This window comes from Cervus elaphus, chromosome 18, assembly GCF_910594005.1.
Source record: "Cervus elaphus chromosome 18, mCerEla1.1, whole genome shotgun sequence".
Lineage (NCBI taxonomy): Eukaryota > Metazoa > Chordata > Mammalia > Artiodactyla > Cervidae > Cervus > Cervus elaphus.
Window position 1 is genome coordinate 36545431 of NC_057832.1, and position 21041 is coordinate 36566471.

The 21041-nt window shown below is 36.1% G+C and overlaps 1 protein-coding gene across 8 annotated transcripts in view; it reads left to right on the forward strand.

Annotated features, from left to right (window-relative positions):
* The window catches only part of HDAC9 (histone deacetylase 9), a 986419-nt gene that overhangs the window by 534847 nt on the left and 430531 nt on the right, over nt 1–21041 (forward strand). For 2 of the 8 annotated variants that reach the window (XM_043872541.1, XM_043872549.1), the window contains 4 exons: nt 8708–8949; nt 13155–13305; nt 14267–14393; nt 16847–16968. In XM_043872541.1, the coding sequence (XP_043728476.1) occupies nt 8708–8949; nt 13155–13305; nt 14267–14393; nt 16847–16968 (642 nt within the window). The remainder of the gene's footprint in view (nt 1–8707; nt 8950–13154; nt 13306–14266; nt 14394–16846; nt 16969–21041) is intronic. The other 6 variants (XM_043872548.1, XM_043872545.1, XM_043872546.1 and 3 more) reach the window with 3 other exon arrangements.

The window sequence follows — 21041 nt, forward strand, 5'->3', positions numbered from 1 at the left end:
CAAAGAACTGGAAGAACAAGATATAAACAGGCATCAGGCTTGGACTAGCTCTCTGTTAGCCTTATGCTATGATATAATAAACCCCTTCATGGATCACAACCTTGTTTTGGTGAAGGGGCTTGCATAACTCGGTGAAGCTGTAGGCCGTGCTGTGCAGGTCCACCCAAGAAGGATGGATCATAGTGAAGAGTTCTGACAAAATGTGGTCCATTGAGGAGGGGATGGCAAACTCCTCCAGCATTCTTGCCACAAGAATCCATGAACAGTATGAAAGGAAAAAGATATGGAACTGAAAGATGAGCTCTCCCTGTCGGAAAGTGTCCAGTTTGGAAGAGCGGAGGGGAATTGCTGATAAGTGCAGGAAGAATGAAGAGGCTGGGCCAAAGCAGGATTGATGCTCAGCTGTGGATGTGTCTGGTGGTGAAAGTAAAGGCCGATGCTGTCAAGAACAATATTGCATAGAACCCTGGAATATTAGGTCTATTAATCAAGGTAAACTGGACATGGCCCAGTAGGAGATGTCAAGAGTAAACATTGACATCTTAGGAATTAGTGAATTAAAATGACCAAAATGGGCATATTTAATTCAGATGACCATTATATCTACTACTATGGGCAAGAATCCCTTAGAAGAAATGGAGCAGCCCTCATAGTCAACAGAAAAATCCGAAATGCAGTACTTGGGTGCAGTCTCAAAATGACAGAATGGTCTTGGCTCATTTCCAAGAAGAATCTTTCAACATCACAGTAATCCAAGCCTATGCTATGCCCGAACCAGTCATATCGAAGAAGCTGAAGCTGACTGGTTTTATGAAGACCTACAAGACCTTCTAGGACAACTCCAAAAAAAGATGTCAGCAAATTTGAAAAACGCAGCAATGGCACAGGACTGGAAAAAGTTAGTTTTCATTACAGTCCCAAGAAGGACAATGCCAAAGAATTTACAAACTACCTTACAATTATGCTTATTTCACATGCTACCAAGGTTATGCTCAAAATCCTTCAAACTGGGCTTTAGCACTTACATGAACTGAGAACTTCCAGATGTACAAGCTGGGTTTCAAAGAGGCAGAGGAACCAGAGATCAGATTGCCAACATTTGTTGGATCATGGAGAAAGAAAGGGAGTTCCAGAAAAACATCTACTGTAGTCTTTGACAATGTGGATCAAAACAAACTGTGGAAAATTCTTAAAGAGATGGGAGTATCAGACCACCTTACCTGTCTCCTGAGAAACAGGTATGCGGGTTAAGAACAATACTTAGAACCAGCCATAGAATAACTGACCGATTCAAATTGGGAAAGGAATATGATAAGGTTGTGTATTATCACCTTGCTTATTTAACTTCTGTGCAGAAGTACATCATATGAAATGCCAGGATGGAATCACAAGCTGGAATCAAGATTGCCACGAGAAATATCAGCAACCTCAGATATGCAGATGATACCACTCTAATGGCAGAAAGTGGGGAGGAGCTAAGAGCCTCTCATTAATGGTGAAAAAGCTGGCTTCAAACTCAACATTCAAAAAACTAAGACCATGGCATTTGGTCCCATCATTTCTGGCAAATATATGGGGGAAAAGTGGAAGCAGTTACAGATTTTCTTTTCTTGGGCCCCAAAGTCTCTGCACATGGTGACTGCAGCCGTGAAATTAAAAGATGCTTGCTCCTTGGAAGGAAAGTTATGACAAACCTAGACAGTGTATTAAAAAGCAGAGACATCACTGCCAACAAAGGTCCATAGAGTCAAAGCTATGGATTTTCAAGTAGTCATGTATAGATGTGAGTGTTGGACCATGAAAAGGTTGCATACTGAAGAATTGGTACCTTCGAATTGTGGTGCTCGAGAAGATTTTTGAGAGTCCCTTGGACTGCAAGGAGATCAAACCAGTCAATCCTAAAGGAAATCAACTCTGGGTATTCATTGGAAGGACTTATGTTGAAGCTGAAGCTCCAATACTTTGGCCACCTAATGCGAAGAGCTGACTCACTGGAAAAGACCTTGATGCTGGGAAAAATTGAAGGCCAAAAGAGAAGGGAGCGATAGAGGATGAACAACAGCAAAAATAACCAAAAAGATATAAAGCATAAAAGTGTTCATAAAATTACAAAGTTGAATTGCTTTGGTTCCAAATCAATGTTAAAAGAAATGGGTTTTGAAGGGGTAGTGGGATTTCAGAAACGGAAATATCAAGGTGGTTTTGCTGCTGTTGTGCAGTTGCTCGGTCATATCTGACTCTGTGACCCTATGATTGCAGCACGCCAGACTTCCCTGTCCTTCAGCGTCTCCCGGAGCTTGCTCACACACACGTCCATGTTAGTGGTGCCATCCAACTATTTTGTCCTCTGTCGTCCCTTTCTCCTCCTGCCTTCAATTTTTCCCAACATCAAGGTCTTTTCCAATGGGTTGGCTCTTTGCATCAGGTGGCCATAGTATCGGAGCTTCAGCTTCAGCATCAGACCTTCCAATGAATATTCAGGGTTGATTTCCTTTAGGATGGACTGGTTTGATTTCCTTGCAGTCCAAGGGACTCTCAAGAGTCTTCTCCAACACCACAGTTCAAAAGCATCAGTTCTTCAGCACTCAGCCTTCTTTAAGATTCAGGGTGGTTTAAATGAATTTAAATCAGCTTTATGGAGTCGAAGGAAGGAAAAATTTAAGTTCTTCTATTTGTTTCCCAAAGCCCACAGACTCGACCAGAAAAACTGTCTCTGGTGATCAATGTAACCAATAATGAGAAAGGGGCAGTGAAGATAGAATCACAAAAGATAGGTATCCCCCATTGCTGTGGCAGAGCAAAGTTTAACATTCTTCGGGGTGGGATTGACATCCTACATGTGAAGTTGCATCAATATGACAAAGACTGTAAGTGCTACTTACAGACATTCTTCCATCCATTTTCCAAGACCTCTCCAATTTCTTTTCAAGAAGGCTCACAGTGAAAATTGTATTTTAATACTTGAGTTAGCTGACCAGGTGATCAATAGAATTGTGTATGTGCATACAAAGAGTTTAAGGCACAGTAAACCAGATAACTTCCTAATTGGCAGTGGGTGTCACTGTTATTCCTTATTAATTTTGGTTTGGCTAGACAGTACAGAAATGGCAGGACATGGCAGTACATACTATGCAGAGCAAGTCGCAATCTTTTCTGGCACTACCTGACAAACAAGCATCAGTGAACATCTGGGTATTGAGCATTTTCATAAATGACCTGGTATCATCAGGATACATGTAGACATATGTTACTAGGACCAGCCTGCCTTAGCAAAGCCTGCAGAAAAGAAACAAATAGGAAAATATTAGTGAAAGATACCTATTCCTGATGAAGTTTCATATAAATTCCTGCAGAGTTTCCCATATACTTAAACTTTATTATAGGCTATACTTTGAAAAGAGTCAGATCACACATATCTGAGAGAGCTATTCCACATTCTTTTTTGAACCCCGAACTACTTGAGAAGCCCACATATTTGACTGGTTGATTTTAAAGCACAAAATGGTACAGCCGGCAGCCTTTTCCCATGGGTGGAGTCTGCAGGCCCAAACTCTCACAGATTTCTGTGCAGGAAAGGAGGAACAAAAGAAGCTGAACAGATGATCAAAGCAACATTTGTTTCCCCAGATCTGGCAATTGTTGTTCATATGTCCACCTGCAAGTGGTTTTGGTCAACCATTTCTTGGTATGAGAACTTAATTTCCACATAAACTGTCTCTGGGTAGCAGTGGAATGTGATGTCCTGAATATTAGCATAACTGCTGTAACTATGAGTATTAACTGAGATATGTAGTTAAACATGGTTCCATTTTTGTCGCCGTTTTTCAAGTCTCAACTTTTAACTAAATTGACACATATGAATTGGTGGGAGATTGTCCCTATGCCATTTTCTTTTTGTGAAAGCCTGTGCTTTGCACTACACTGCTTCGGGATCTCATTCAGAGGAACAGCATGAACAGGCTTCAACCATTGTTGTGATAGTTGTAAATGGTCAAAATTTGCATTCTTAGAATTTTTCCATTCGTGAGGTTTGCAAGTTATTCACTTAAAACATTCTTAAAATGGATGGCTTCTTGTTTGTAAGCCAGATGATAAAGAAGCAACCAGTGAGTCCTGTTACTGAACATAAGAAGATTCTTCCTATTTACCTGTGCCATAAGTAATAGCATCTAAAGTGAAGATTTAAGCAACATGCGAAAGTACTGAGTTTTCTCAGTACTTTGAACTTTTTAATGGTCTTGGTATTTAAAAAAAGGTATTTGTTAAAGAAATTTAATTACAACTGAACAAGAATATGTATTGCTTAAATAAATATAGTTATCATACACATTTATATGAGCTGAGATTTATATTTTGAAATGGAAACATCTGTGTCCATGTTTCTTAATAAACTAAAAACTATTTCTAAAAATTTCATGAGTTGATAAATGCTAAACACAAGAAGGAATAACTGTCAAAGAATAATTGGAAAGACACTGAGGAAAGAATGAATAGAACTTTGTAGAGTGATAAGACTAGTTAATTTAGATGTGGAAAAGTTCCGACTGGGCATTTGGTATTAGAATAATAATGTGTGTGTGTGTGTGTGTGTGTGTGTGTGTGTGTGTGTGTGTGTGTGTATCTTGGCATGTATTTGAAATCTCAGACAAATAGTGGGTGAGTTCAAGTAAAGTTATATCTGTTAAGAAAATAGGATTTGATGGGACTTGCCTGGCAGTCCAGTGGTTAAGACTGCACTTCCAATGCAGGAGATGCCGGAGTTTGATACCTGGTCAGGAAAATAAGATCCCGCATGCTCCTTAGCACAGCCAAAAAAAAAGAAAATTGGATTTGTTCCCTGGTGGCTCAGTTGATAAAGAATTTGCCTGCAATGAAGCAGACCTGGGTTTGATCCCTGGGTCAGGAAGATCCCCTGGAGAAGGGAATGGCAACCCACTCCAGTATTCTTGCCTGGAAAATCCCATGGACAGAGGAGCCTGACAGGCTACAGTCCATGACACCCACACTCATAAGTAATGCTAACAGTCAAAGAGTCGGACACAGCTGAGCAACAACAAATGCTAACGCTACTATTTGTTATCATCAACTTCCTTCTAACGTATGTATCCCTGGCCACCTGTTCTAAGTAATTTGTAAGGACTTTGCATGCTCCTAGACAAGAAATGTTGTGAACAGTGATGATTCCATTTCCTCATTGTTAAAGCTGGTTGTTATTTTTTCCTTGTAAGTTGATTATTTCTAATTATGATAATACAACAGCTGTTGACAGTGACCTTTCTTTCATATTTTGTGATGTGTAGGTGACTGTAACTTGTTGAAACTCAGCCCTGGTATTGTGTTACTATTATTGTTCCTGGGGAGGCTTATTAGCCTGTCACCGAAGATGTAAGAAAAATCCATCTTCCCTTTTGGAATACGATGAGCCTTTGTCACCCACAATGCAATTAATGTTAAAAATAGAAAGAATGGTTATGATATGATCATGATTAGACAGAGATGAGCTATTGTCCAAGTAACAGGAGCTGACCCAGCAGGCCAGAGATGACCTACACAGAACCGTCAGTTTGCTGGTTGCCATTTCTCTCTGAGTTTGATGAAATATTCATGCCTTTGCTCTCCTCTCTGCAAGCACTATTGATTTCTTGTATAAACGCTGCTATATTTAGTCTAGACAAATGGAATGTGGATTGCTGCTGAATAAATTGGATGAAAGACTGGGATCTTGCCTGCCGCTTTCTCTCGGTCTTGGGCAATTATTTATAATCAAGAGCAGTTTTTGTAAGTTGAGGGTGATTTTTCACAATTTAGTGATTAGTCTCTGAACAAAGGCAAGCAGTTAGACACAATCATTTCTGTTGGGATAGCAGGTTAAGAAGTCAAATTACCCTTTGAGTCTTAGACTAGCTGTATCAGAGAGTTCTGGGACTCTTTTCTCCTTATCTTTTTTGTTTTCTTTTCTTGGGGAGTGGGGAATTGATCATTATAGTTTACAGATAATAAGAATGCCAGCAAGGAGAGATCCCAGGCCTCTTGAAATTTTACATTTTGCATTCATAGGGTTAAATATGTTTATTGAGACGTCCATGTAAATACTGAGGCTTTATTCTGGCCTTTTCAGTGTAGAAATGAAGTATATCATTAACAGCCATTGCTTTTGATTGGAATAATGCCACCTCCATAAATTAATGCTCAAAATCTCATGTTACTCCGGAGCCTTAATTGACAGTTCTTCACTGGACAGTGTGACCAAAGTTCTTACAGGCCCTCATTCTCACTTAGTTTCAAACTTGTCAAAGTTAATATTTTTTCTTTTGTAAATATCATGTTTTAGAAATATTGTTCACCAAACTATGGTTTATTAATAAATCATTTTCCCATTTTCATTAAAATGACATGTCAGTACAATAACTGCAAACTCTTCTGATCTGTATGTTGAAAAATCACCAGTGTTGTCAACCAAGACTGATAACAGGTTGCCCGCATACCAGTGCACAGTCATGCCTCTTCACACAAACCTTTATGTACACACAATTCACATGGTAAGCAAGATATTAGTATTTCATTTAGTGTTTGAAGCCTTAATTTCTACTAACAATTTCTGTTAGCCTTTCTTGACTTGCTGAAAATAACTCTTAAATTCACATGGAATATTAACTTCATAGTTTCCAACTGGCAATCTGCAAATTTAAGTTACTCAGGGTAGGAGTCGGAGCATTAGATGCAATTGTAAAAATATGAAAAAATAGAAAGGGGGCAATTACTCATATTTCTACCTAAAATAGAACTTTCTTTTGTTCTTTATCTCACCAGTCTTAGCTAGTAGAATTCAGAGACTAATACCATTAAATCTCCAGTAGAATATATGCTCAATGAAGGCGAGAATGTTTTTGTCTTTTTGTTTTACTAATAAACCCAAACATGTAGAATCAACTTGGGAATTTAAAGTTCTCAATAAATGTATATTGATTAAGTTAAATTATAGTTAAAGAGTTATCATAGGGTATATGTCACTTTTATTGTTGTTCGTTCACTTAATGTTGCAACAGCATTTTTCCTGTTCCGATAAACATTGTTTTTAATGATTACATATTTTCCATGAAATAGATGTGACATATTTTACTAGACATCTCCTTGTAGTTGGTGATTTCAGTTAAAATAATAATACTTTAGTTAACAATATGACATTGAACTGTTTCTTTATATGTTAATTTTATTTCCTTAAGATATATTCCAAGAGTTGGCAAACCTGAATCAAATGGTAGAAATATTTAATTCCTCTTGCTACCTGTCACCAAATTGTGATATCACATATCACTTTTTTGGAAGTTTTAAGCTGATTGGCAGTACCACTTGCAGTATACAATTGTCTGCTTGGTCATATGTTCGCCCTGTTGTTACATACCTGTATGCATATATATGAATCACGTATATGCTCCCTTGTCTATCGAATTCTCCAGGCAAGAATACTGGAGTAGCCATTCCCTTCTCCAGGGGAATACGATACTTAATAATTAGAAAATGATGCCTTATTTTGATTTAAAATTTGCATTTCTTTACTTTAGTGAAGGTGGATTTTTTATTTGTTTAGCTCTATTTGTTTTCTTGCCTTAAATATTTTCTGTAAGTTTTAGTGTTTTTATTTTCTAATATTTGATAGAAACCATGCACAATTTTATTTTCATATTTACTCTTAATATTTTTGTTTGGTTATTCTCACAGTCTTCATGATTTAGTCTAATACACAGTAAATTCCACTTTTACATAATTTAAAAAAGCATTTATTGAGAAGTATGCTGTATGTTGTCAGTCTTTGAATTATCTTATTTAATCATTTTAACAACTCTGTGTTGTTACTGTTAATGGTAATTATCTCCATTTTACATGTGAGGAAACTGAAACCCAGAGAACTTAAATAACACACTCAGGATAACACAGTTACCCAGAAGGTAACACATCCTTTTATATGTTATGGGAACAGGCATTTAGATTTAAAGCAGAGTTTGGAAATTGGCAACCTGTATGTCAAGGTCCATTTACAGAAACATGTTTTTCCAGTTCCCATAATTTAAAAAAATTTCCCAATTATTTAATTGAAAATTAGGTGACTTCTGTCTACACTGGGTCTGTATTTGCTTTCTACTCACCATTTCCCACATATTAGTATGCATATTCGTCCTTTTTCTTTGCTAGGTTCCATAGCCCTACAAATACATTATTTTATAAGCTTTACTTCTTTATTTTATAAGCTTTACTTCTTAAGGAATGTATCTTCTGATTACAAACAAAAATGTTTGTAAGTGTACAAATTTGTTTGTGTTAGAAGTTTTCTAATATCACATGACATCTTTTCCTCAATAGTGTTGCATTTTTTATCTTAAGTCAACTTGAATTTGACCAGTGGTCCAGTAGAATAAGTGTTATAAACGAACAACATTGATACCTGTGAATCTTTGGAGTCATCTCTTTGAAAAGGGGAAATGTGAAAGATTTAATGGCAAAGTACAAAGTGCTAGCTGAAAATCAGCATTTTATCAAGTCTAATGTACAGAAGACCTTTTTATCATCCTTGTAAAAAAACAGAACTAAATTTATTGGTGCATTGAAAGAAATCTAGTAGGGTAAAGTGTCTTTCACTTCTAATTTGTTTCCAAATCAGCGTGCTAATCTTCTGTCCTCTGTCACCCCTCCTTTTTTTTGGTTTCTCCAGTCGATGTGAAGTCAGAGGTTCCTGTGGGCCTGGAGCCCATCTCGCCTTTAGACCTAAGAACAGACCTCAGGATGATGATGCCCGTGGTGGACCCTGTTGTCCGTGAGAAGCAACTGCAGCAGGAGTTACTCCTGATCCAGCAACAGCAGCAGATCCAGAAGCAGCTTTTGATCGCGGAGTTTCAGAAGCAGCATGAGAACTTGACACGGCAGCACCAGGCTCAGCTTCAGGAGCACATCAAGGTAGCAAGCGTTTCTTTGTCTCTAACTGTGACTCTGGGAGTCTGCGCCATAACGTGGGCATAAGAGGGAGCACAGGGGTGATGTTTCATTCTGAAAAGATATGGATTCATGGCTGGGAGGAAACTGGGGTTGTACTAGTGAAAACCTAGGGTAAGTAAAAGGAATCCTGGCAGAAATCCTGCTTTGCTTCTTGGAGAGGGGCCTCTACAACTCCTTTATCAGTTAGTTTATAGAATCAATATCTGGGAATAGTAACTTCTTACCCTTTTTAAGATTCTCTTCTACATAATTTTGTCCATTTGCCACAGCTACTCTCCATCAAGAAGAACCATGAGCCTGAGGAGACACATTTTATGTGTCTAAAGAATCTACATAGACTATTTACCAGAGAGGATAAATTAATCATTTTATGTGAAGAGAGAGCCTTTTTAATTTTTCTTTTATTTTTGTCTTTGGTCTATAAGTAGATGTCCTGGATATGCCCTAATCTTCCTTATGGAAAAGACTTCATAATGTATACATACAAAAAATAGCATAATGAAAAGCTGGATAGAATTTTATATATATATATGATATATGTAAAGAAACTGGTACAGATGTTTTCAGTGTTTTTATTTAAGTCTAATAGATTAGATAAGAATTTATTGAAAGACTTTCGGGAGTAGTTGATAATTTGAGACCCAAGTTATTTAATTAAGTTATTCTGGGAGAATTATGTCCATATCCCAGAATTTTTTGAGATTGACTATTTTAAGATCATTCTAGATGTGTTTGTATCTATTTAGTCTTTTGTATCATCAGAGGTAAGTATTACTTCAGTTTAATTTGTAAATGTCTTTTAACTTCTTGATGAAGATATTTAAAACAAAGCTATTTTGGTCTGACTTAATAGATGCTTACTTTGAATTTATTATGACAGTAATATGAAGCAGCAAATATTTATAATAAAGTTTTTTATGTCCAACTCCTTCAAAAAATGACTCAACTATGTTAATGTATTATTGTAATAAGGTAATGTGATATTATTTCATTTTATTATATTGTATATATAGGCACTTGATCTTTTACTCACTTGCATATCAAGTACAAACACATTTACATGGTGTTAATATAGATAATTAATCTATGTTAGTATTATAAACTTTTACCGTACTGATTATTATAGTGTCTGAGAAGGTCAAGATGCTCTTTCCTCCCTATGTTCCTTGTTTTGTAACTCCTTAGCCAGCAGGCCTATTTTATCTTATTTTTTAAAAAAAGCTCTTTGATATCTGATATAAAGGGTAATGTTTTTTTCCTTTAACTAAAAGAACTTTACTAAAAGGGCTCTTCCAATTATTGATCTGTTCAGTTCAGTTCAGTCTCTCAGTCGTGTCCGACTCTTTGCGACCCCATGAATCGCAGCACTCCAGGCCTCCCTGTCCATCACCAACTCCCGGAGTTTACTCAAACACATGTCCATTGAGTCGGTGATGCCATCCAGCCATCTCATTCTCTGTCGTGCCCTTCTCCTCCTGCCCCCAATCCCTCCCAGCATCAGGGTCTTTTCCAATGAGTCAGCTCTTTGCACGAGGTGGCCAAAGTATTGGGAGTTTCAGCTTCAGCATCAGTCCTTCCAATGAACACCCAGGACTGATCTGCTTTAGGATGGACTGGTTGGATCTCCTTGCAGTCCAAGGGACTCTCAAGAGTCTTCTCCAACACCACAGTTCAAAAGCATCAATTGATCTGTAAGATACCCTAAAAATAAGAATGAGGATTTTAAGTCCCATGTGGAATCATGGCTATATTTTGCAGTGTAGGAAACCTTCATTTAGTTTATAGACTTTTTTTTTAATGGTTCTTAAACATTATTTCAGTTTGACCTTTGAAACAGTAATAGTAACAGTGATGTCTAGATTCATTTCTTCAATCATTCTAGACATCTTAAGATGGCAGTGATGAATGAGTAAAATTTATATTCTTCACCATACTTTAAGATTTACATATCTAGTTCATTTTGCCATGTTATACAAGCCATGTTGCCCTGAATATTGGATAGTACTAATAAGTTACAGCTTCATATGCATCTTTTCATTTATGTTTGATGCCTTTGATAGTTGTAAAGATCAATATTAAAAATTTAAAGTAATTTGATTTTACTCAAAAGTTAATAGTAACAAGTAGGTAATTGTTACTTTGCCCCCAAACAAATATAGAAGGTTTACTGACATCTGGAAAATATTGGAAAAGGGGGGAGAAAAATGATTCTGAGATAGCTAAATGGAAAACTTAGTTTTTGGAATGATTTTCTAGAGTAATAAGTTGCTTTTTCAGAAACTAAAGACATACTTAAAATTTCCTTTTAAGTTTAAAAAGTGTTTTTGCTTTAATTTCTTTTTAACTTTACTGTTTTGTATTATATATTACAAGGCTAAAAGTTGATGCTTTTAACATTCATTTATTTTTTTTTTAATAAGAAAGACACAGCATGATGCTTTACTTATTTATATTAGTGTTTTAAAAATTTGGCTTTCATAATCAACATCTGTTGAATTAGATGCTATTGTCCCATTTTTCCACCTAGTAGTCTGAGGCTCAGAGAAATACTGTAGGGTCACATTACAGGGTCACGTAGCCAGTAAAGAGTTGTAATCTTGCCTTGTCTGCCTCCAAAGCTGCTACTTCATTCCGGCTCTGTGTTGGACTAGAACATCTGAAATTGGAGGAGTGAATTTTTTTTTTAAACCTCATTCTTGCAGTCCTCAGCAATGAATGGTAGCTGTGCCAATTAAATTCTGTGCTTTTCTAGATGCCTAAGAGAGATTAACATTCATTTCCTTTTGGGCTTTGGGTGGCACACTAAATCAATGTGACCAACCCCAGCATCTGTATAAAACTAACATTTAAGGCAAAGTTTAAGCAGAATTATGAAGTTTTTTGTTAGAAAATAGAATTATTATTATTAAGAGACTAGTAGAGCACATCCAAAATGCCAGAGATTGTAATACGGAAGGAAACCAGAAATGCTTCTAACCATGTCCTGGGACGAGAGAAGCTATCATGTTTGATGTGCAGAGTTGGCTTCCTGTTGCTCCACAATAACTCTTTTTTTTTTTTTTTCCACAGTAACTCTTATGCCATTCCACATAATTTTTTTTCTGTTACTTTTCAATGTAAATTTCAGAGTCTTAGGCACCTGTCTCATGTAAACAGCAAATTATACTAACTTCATTAATATCAAAGCAAAATTAATATTGTTCAAACTTGCAACCTAAATTTCATATGCATTTTGAACATAATGCATGAGAGAGATTATTTCTCTGTCTTATATCTGAGGAACCCATACTCTGAGTAGCTTATTAAGTTGTCTAGATCTTGTATCTAGTAATGTCAGAGCCTGGTAGAAGTCAGTCACGAGTTATTTCTCAGTGGGCACATTTACGATTATTCCTCAATGTCTGTTTCACAGTCTGAGAAAATTGACAACTCAAATGGTTTTTAAGAATGCTTTATATTCATGTTGTACATTATTTAAAAGTGAATTCAAGGGATTCAAACAGCCAAACAGTAGTGTATCAAAATGTAGTCTTGTGGAAGTGATTTCTTCTTAACCAGTCTATAGCTGAGGAGTTTTGTATGCTGAGTGGACTAATTAATTAGACTTTGCTATTTTGAGAAAATAGCTTGTGGTGCATTTAGGGATTGTATTCATCTATTGAAAACCTTCTCTGTAAGGTTTTGAAACTTTTAGCCTTTGTTTTATTTCAGATGTATTTTCCCCAAAGTAATTCATATCTCACTATTCTCAGTTTGATTATGTTCCTACTGTTTCTTAGTATAAGAAGTTAAGATTTCAGTTGTTCATGTTTTGAGGGACTTGGTAAAACAGACTTCTGGGAAATTCCTGGCTTTCTTCGCTGTATCCTATATTTCAGATGCACAAAGAAAAGTCACTCAAGGAACTGAAGATCTGAGTGAATTTGGTAATATTCTGATAGGACGGCATAGGTAATGAAGCTACCTAAAAACTTGCTTGTTAATGACAGTAAAACAATGGCATTAGTTGCTTGTCTTTAGATTTCAATAATATAAAAAAAAGGGGAGGTTAAAATGTAAAGTAAGTAGAACTAAGTTCCAAAAGCTCATAACATTTCGATTTTGGTCATTGATGACTATGAAGCCTAAAGAAATTGCACACTCTCATGTCTTTCTCTTCTCGCAAGTTGCAACAGGAACTTCTAGCCATAAAACAGCAGCAAGAACTGCTAGAAAAGGAGCAGAAACTGGAGCAGCAGAGGCAAGAACAGGAAGTAGAGAGGCATCGCAGAGAACAGCAGCTTCCTCCTCTCAGAGGCAAAGATAGAGGACGAGAAAGTAAGAGGCACCAGGGTAAAAGATGTATCTCTTCCCTCGTCTTTGGCTGACTGTCATTCGGAAAGGAGCCTGATAAAGAGCGGAATCACACTTGTCAAAATTGTCTGTGTTTAAGTAAAAGAATAAATTATGGGCCCAAATGTAAAGCTTTGACATTCACATGTCAGCTCTCTGCATTCAGTCTACAGGCATCTTCGGAAGTAAACTTGTTTGGCAAAGATGATAATGTTTTTTATTTTGCACCTTAAAAATAACGTGATGCTAAGGCAATATGGCTATGCCACTGTTTTTAATAATAAACTTACTTCCACATTACTCCACCTTCTTCTCATTCAAGTAGTGATTGCTCTTTAATAAGTCAAGCCTTGTCTCATTTACTTTTTAAGTACCCAGACTTTGGAACGATTTAAAGTAGAACTTGTGTTTAAAGAAAAAAAACTATCCACAAGAGGGAGACAGATCCAAATAATTCCCCTGCATGAGGTCAGTTCAAAATCAGGTCGTAGCAAGGTTTGAAATGTGATGACTTGAACTGAAATTGTCAGCATTATTTATTTGTTTAATGCTCAAAAGAGTTTTTTTTTTTAGTTAGGTTTTGAAAACTAGAAATTCAGAAGAGCTCATTTTAATGTGTTTAATCACTTATATGGTCCCCCAAGATTCATGACTTTTAAAAAACGGTGCTTCATTCCTCAGCAGTATTTTTTAAAGCTTAGGAAAAAACTACTATTAATTCTGGGAATCCCCTTTCTGTAAAAGCAATTAAATCATCGGAGGTCTTTTGAAAACTGGCAGTTGAAGCAGTAGTTATGAAACATTACTATGTCATTTTCTAAAGCCTGTTTAGACTCTCGTTTTTTCTTTTAATAGGAAAACTCATATGCTGTGACCAGTAATATTCCAGAGGCAGGAAAGGACAGAACCCCAAATCACCATCTGTTTCTGTGTGTGTGTGTTTCAGGGGCAGTGGCAAGTACAGAAGTAAAGCAGAAGCTTCAAGAATTCCTGTTGAGTAAATCAGCAACAAAAGACACTCCAACTAATGGAAAAAATCATTCCGTGAGCCGCCATCCCAAGCTCTGGTACACGTATGTTCAGCTTTTGGCTTTCTTCATCCCCAGGGGTAAAGATCACAGGTTCTCAATTCAGCCAACCTGGGCACAGATCCCTGGCCTGCCAAGTTCTGAGCTATATGGCCGAGGGCAAGTTCCTTGAATTCTCTAATGCTTGGAATATTTCTCTGTAAAAAAAGAGGATTTCTGGAAAGGTCCTGTAAAATAATGTGGTAAAGTGTGTAATAGAGATTAGCTCTTAAATAAGTGTTAGTAAGTACCACCTTGAGGGCTAGAAAGTATTATGCATGTTCTTTGCAAAATGAATAACTGATAAATGTAGGGTGGGGCATAGCAATTAATTCATATTTTGCATTTTTCTATTCTCAGATGGTACATCTGATATCTTTACAATAATTTCTGAAGATTTGGCTGGTTGAGATTTTATTTTACTTGGCTTGATATAAGATGGATATCGAAGTTACTTTTTAAAAGTCCAGAAGATTTTTGACAATTAAAAAAAAAAAAAAAAGACGAAGGAAGAGAAGGGAAGACAAGAAAAGTAGCTGACTGATACATCTAAGTTTTCAGTGACCAGTTTACCCCTGCCCACCCTGAAAAATGAGAGTAGATTGGTTTTTAACATATAAATTGACTATAATACACTGTGGTATTACAGTTTTTTATGCAACCTTGTTTCTCCAAGTCAAGTAAAGAGATACTATGCAACACACTATTCTTTCTGTAAAGTATGAGGGAGGTGGTATTTTTAAAAATCAGGAGAAAAACTGATAGGCAAAGCATATTTCAATATAGACTAATAGATTATACTTTCATCTCTTTCATATCTGTCTTCCCTGATGGCTCAGACAGTAAAAGCGTCTGCCTACAATGTAGGAGACCTGGGTTCGATCCTTGGTTTGGGAAGATCCCCTGGAGCAGGAAATGGCAACCCACTCTAGTACTCTTGCCTGGAAAATCCCATGGGTGGAGAAGCCTGGTAGGCTACAATCCATGGGGTCGCAAAGAGTCAGACACGACAGAGCGACTTCGCTTTCACCTCTCATATTTATAAAATATGTTTAGGATTTTCTACTTACATATTTTTAATTACTCACATCATAAGGATAAGGGAGTAAATGCTTGATTATTTGATACTCTGTTATCTTGACATTTCAGCATGCCAGGAGTTCTATTTTAGAGTTATTGTTTTTCTAATTCTGTCTTATAAGTATCTTCCCATTTCTGCATCCAAAAACAAAAAGGTAAATAAGACAGATTCCAGAATGCTATATAAATAATTTTTAATGGTTTATGTAATTTTTATCATGCATATCAATTGACTTGAAAAGCCAATCCCTGAAGAAAATTTCCACATGTTCAATCAACATCAAAAATACTGAAAAACACATTTTGTTTTATTACCTAAAATTACATATATAATTTATAGCTAATTCATATCCCTTCTAAATTAAAGCCTCTTTTAAGAAAAGATAATTCCTTTTTTTAAAAGTGGGAAGCAGCTACATGCAAGCAACTTGTCAACTGAAAATTCTTTAGCTGTTCCCTTGGGTATATTTGACATGGCTCTCCAATGTTACTTAGCAATCTTTTTTTTTTTTTTGGTACTGAACAGTAGGATCCAACTCCTAGATAGCCAGCCATAAGTCATTAATTTGTGAAATCTGAACTTAATACTTTTTTTTGCCAATTGTGATCCAATGAAATATCCTCACACTAGCTAATTCTTGAGACTGTTGACTTGAAGAAATAATACTGGTAGAATCATCATGGTGGTGATACTATGTCTCATCTAATGTCTTCTTCATATATAATGACTGTAGATGTTTATATTGGCTGAGTAGTCTATGTTCAGTCCTGAACTCTTCTCCAATGACACAATTGTATCTCTTTCACTTGTATTAATGCCGGAAAGACAACACATTTTGAGAGTTCACTTTCATACAAAGAAGAATGTGTCTTCAGTCTTTACCTTGGAACTGCTGTCGAAATCAGGAAACCTGGGTCTCTTGGCATAGTACTCTCTCTCCATGTACTTTCCTGGACTACCTAGCAATTTTAAAAAATGAAGTCCTTCTCTATGTTTACTTTTACCTTGGTTGTTCTGCAAGGCTGACCAAAAAGGATTCAGATGATGACTTTTCCATTAAAATGGCTCCTAAGAAAACACACATAATAATCTCAGATACCAAAACTCAAGCTCTTTGTAAATTCTCTCCTTTAATGAAGCAAAGTTTTCTATGTGGCCACATGACCAAACACACAGTGGGCATTCTTGGGCATCCTGCATCATTCTACAACATACTGCTAAAGTGAACTTGGTTATGTGAGGCTGTGGTTTGTACCCGCTAGAAAGGAAGAGCATAAACACAGCTGAGATACATGTTGCAGCACATGCAACCGATTATTGCTGACTAGTGTGCAGTAAAAACTCCAGGACAAATGGTGAGCCCTCTTTTCTTTTGTAGGGCTGCCCACCACACGTCACTGGATCAAAGCTCTCCACCCCTGAGTGGAACGCCTCCATCCTACAAATACACATTACCTGGAGCACAAGATGCAAAGGATGATTTCCCCCTTCGAAAAACTGGTAAGTAAGTTTCACAAGAAGATTTCACTTGCTCTTCCATAGCATTCCTGTAGTTTTATTTTGCCATATGTCTAGGGGAATGTCAAAGGATTTGTAATCATAGCTATTAGACTCTCCGACCTCTGCCCTTAGCAGAAGCAAATATTTATGCGTGCATACACACACACTCCTATTTCTGTTAATACATCAATTCATTCAATATATTATCAAAGTAACTTTTTGATTAATCACATTTAGATTTTAGACAAATTATTTTCTTATTAGCAATGAAGAGGAGAATTAAATAAAATAGAAGTTTGATTTCTCAGAAAATTTAAATCGTCTCCATTAATGATGACCTCTGTAGTTTCCTCCATTATCTGGATTTTTATTGAGCCTTACTCATTTACCAGAAAAATGGAAATAATATTCTTCTTTTTCCTCACACTTTTAAAAACCTTACATTGTAATTGTTTACTAAAACAGACAAGGCCAAGGCTTACCTTCTGAGTAAGTGACTTGCCTAATGTCTCACAGATTATAGAAGTCATCGTGAAGCTTTGTAGCTAATAATCTCATGTGATTGTATTAAAATTTGCTTAGGGGAACTGGGATGATGAATCTGGAATAAATTTGGAATTTAGTCAACAACTCTATGGCTTTAAGGTCTGTATTTGTTTTCCCATGTTCCTTTTTAGCCCTCTGACATGTGCATATCTAACGTGTTATATGCTCTATTCCTCTATAATAAATGTATTTAAACTTTAGCTAGGCATAAGCATAAGTAGCATTTGTATACGTGATGTTATAAATCTTTTGATATTTTCTAAATATAGTTGTTAAGAGGAAGTTTTAAATTAAAAAATATAACCAAAATTGATGTGAAAGATATTCAGAGCAGATAGTTTGGTTCATTGTATTTTACACAGATCTACTTGAATAAGTGTAGGTCTGTGTAATTTGTATATAAAATCTACAGAACAAAAATGATTTTTAATAATTACATTCATTTTCCCAAGCAATTTTGAATAATTGAAATGAAAATAGATTGTAAAAACACATGCTGAAGCTGTTTTCTGTCATAAAATTTACTTCCAGCATAATGAATATTTAAAAATAAAATCAATCATTAGTAAGAATTTGCTCTATCATCTAGCCCATATTGTACCAGGCACTGGGGAAGGATGGCCAAGTATTGCAAAGCAGTTCGTGCCTTTTTATTTTAATAGACCAAAGGATTTTGTGTTTCTACTGTAAGATACTAGATAGAGTAAAATACTTCAATAAAAGGAAATACAAAGGAAAGAATGTTTTATGTAATGCATGAGAATTTCACACTGTTATCTACCAATCAGATCACTTTTCATATAAATAAACTTCTCTGGGATAAAAGGAATAAAGCGAATAGTGAGCCTCCACATATTTCTAAAACATGGCATATAGTTTATGAAAATTGATCCATAAAGGACATGGGTTTTAGAATGTGGGGACTTTGATCTGCAGCTTTGACATTTAGTTGCACCAATGGCATGTGTAGGAACTATTGACAGAGATTATGTGAATATTGCCCCAGGTCTCAGGGCAGTGACTGGCATTCAAGAGCCTGAGGAGTCACTAAAAGGAAAGAAAACACGGGTCCCCTTATGGCAGGAGGTTACTGATGAGTGACACAGTTACATTCAGGGGGAAAGACGTCTACCCTGCTGTGCACATAGCCTTTGAATATATTCTTACCACTGGGAGATTGAAAACTACTGCAGAACTGACACTGACTTCGAAAAGTAGTGGCATTTGGAGCCAGTAAGCACCCAGAAAGCACATTTGATCTTTGTCAATACTTAAAGACGAGTACTAAAAACCCATTCTTTGTGTCCCACTGTTCTCATGAGAACAATTTGGGATTTTTTCTCTGAAGATTGAGTAGGAATTTATTCTTGTAGAATTTCTCAACCCATAACAAAATTCAAAGAGAAACCCTGCTTATATGTTACAAAATTTTATTCCACTTATCTTCTATATCTCTTTATGTGATACGTAATAGTAGTGGAAGGTTGCAGCCCCCATCTTTTCTAGTGATGTATTTTCTGTATTTGCCCAGTATTTTAAGTTTCTTCCCTTTATATCGAATATCTGTTATTTACAAAGTGTCAAGGCTGCTGACCTGCAAAACCAAACATTTCCAGCATTGTGTCAATAAAGTTCTTGAAAAGCCATTAATACTTTTACATCTCTATAGGGGTTTCAAAATATTCCTTAGTTCAATTCCCGTTGTCTGAGAAAAGTGTGATGTAATTAAATACAGATGTTTTCTACACATTATCTAAAATACTTAGAGATACCATTCATTAATTACAAATAGGCGGAAGTCTTCCAACTTTTGTAAATATAATCTATTTGGTGTATTTCCAGTTCACTGTGAGAAAGTTTAGATGTATATTTGCACTAAATAGAAAAGCACTGAAGTACTGTAAAGTAATCGTTTTTACTTCAGCATTTGTCGTATTTTAATGACTCAACAGTTATTACAAAAAAGTAAGCAATAAAATATCATAACTAGATATATGTGATGATTGAGGAAACTGTTTAGGATAATCTTCACATAAAGCTACATCATATTAAATGAAATCTGGAGAAGCGGCATTGATCATATAGTATAAATACCAGGACAGCTGTAATAATCTCGCTTTTCTGTGGATGCCTGGTTATCACTCTCTGAGGTCTACTTGAATGGCATTGAATTCAGTCTTAGATTTAAAAGAAGTTGTTAAGTGGATTCTATCTTTTTGATCTGCATATAATACTAATAATGCTTTAATACTAATACTACTAATAATAACACTTTAATAATAATAATAATAATAAAAATAATGCTTACATTTTCTTTTTAACCTATGTTGGTGCTGAATTGCCAGTATACACTAGCAAGATTTGAGGAACTAAAGCTGGAACCAGAGTAAGGAAAGTCCTAATGACCTTAAAATGTATCAAGTGGCCCCAGGGGTGTTCCCAAAGCAGTGAGCTAAATTCAGAACCTCTCCTGACCTCTCAGGACTCAGCCAGACAGGGGGAGCCTTGGAACAGTCAACCACAGAAGTCTCATTTGCCTGCAGAAATCTGACCTTTGTCATGCAAAGTGGACCTTTACTTCCTTCCCCTAAGGAGAATCATAGTTGCTCATACCTTTTGGGCTTTTTGGAAACATCAGAATTCTGTGAATCGTTAGCTCTACTCAGTTCCTATTTCTGTTTTCTTTGAAATACAGGAATTGATAGTCTTCTGCTCTTTTCCTAACAGTGAATGTCAGAGGCTTTCAAATGAAGTTGAGAATAAAATAATTGTTTTTAATTTTTATGTATTGCCCACACTTAAGTGCTTCCTTTTAGAATTACCCTCTGATGGCCTCTGTTCTATAACACAAGAATTTGTTGATTCTGAAATTTGTATTATTTTGCTGAACTTTAGGTTTTTTTGGCTGCAAATTATATCATGTGGTAGTAGGTGATTTTTTTTTCCAGTATAATACAGTGCTGGACTGATAATAAACTATAAAATAGGGAAAGGAAGCTTTTGGGTCCAGCTACTTCTAAAATAGAACATATTTCCCACAGAGATACTACATATGCAGTGACTTTGAACTGACCTTCAAAACCATTTGAACTGGATTCTTTTCCAATGACTGTGTGCATATGTTTCATAAAATATTATGGTAAAAAATTCTAGAGGTTTTATGCTCCATTATATTATTGGGGTCTGACCCAATGAACTTTGCCTTACTTTGAATGTTACAGTCTTTCCATTTAATACTTCTGAACAAAGTGAGCTGGCTGGCTAGATTTAACCTCTTAAAGAGCACAAGCCATATAAAGCTAAAGCTTGGCTTGGGCTGGTAAGGCTGTTGCCTCACTGAAATATTCCTTTTAATGGTCAGCAACAGTAGAATAAGACTCAAAGATGGAAGGGGTCCAAACATAAGTTAAGGTTTTGGAAGGCCAATGTCATTTTCCACACTGAGTAATTGGAAAGAAGGCAGAGATGAGACATATAACTTTATAAATCTCCCTCAGTATAGCAGTTAGAAGTTATGTAGTGGTACC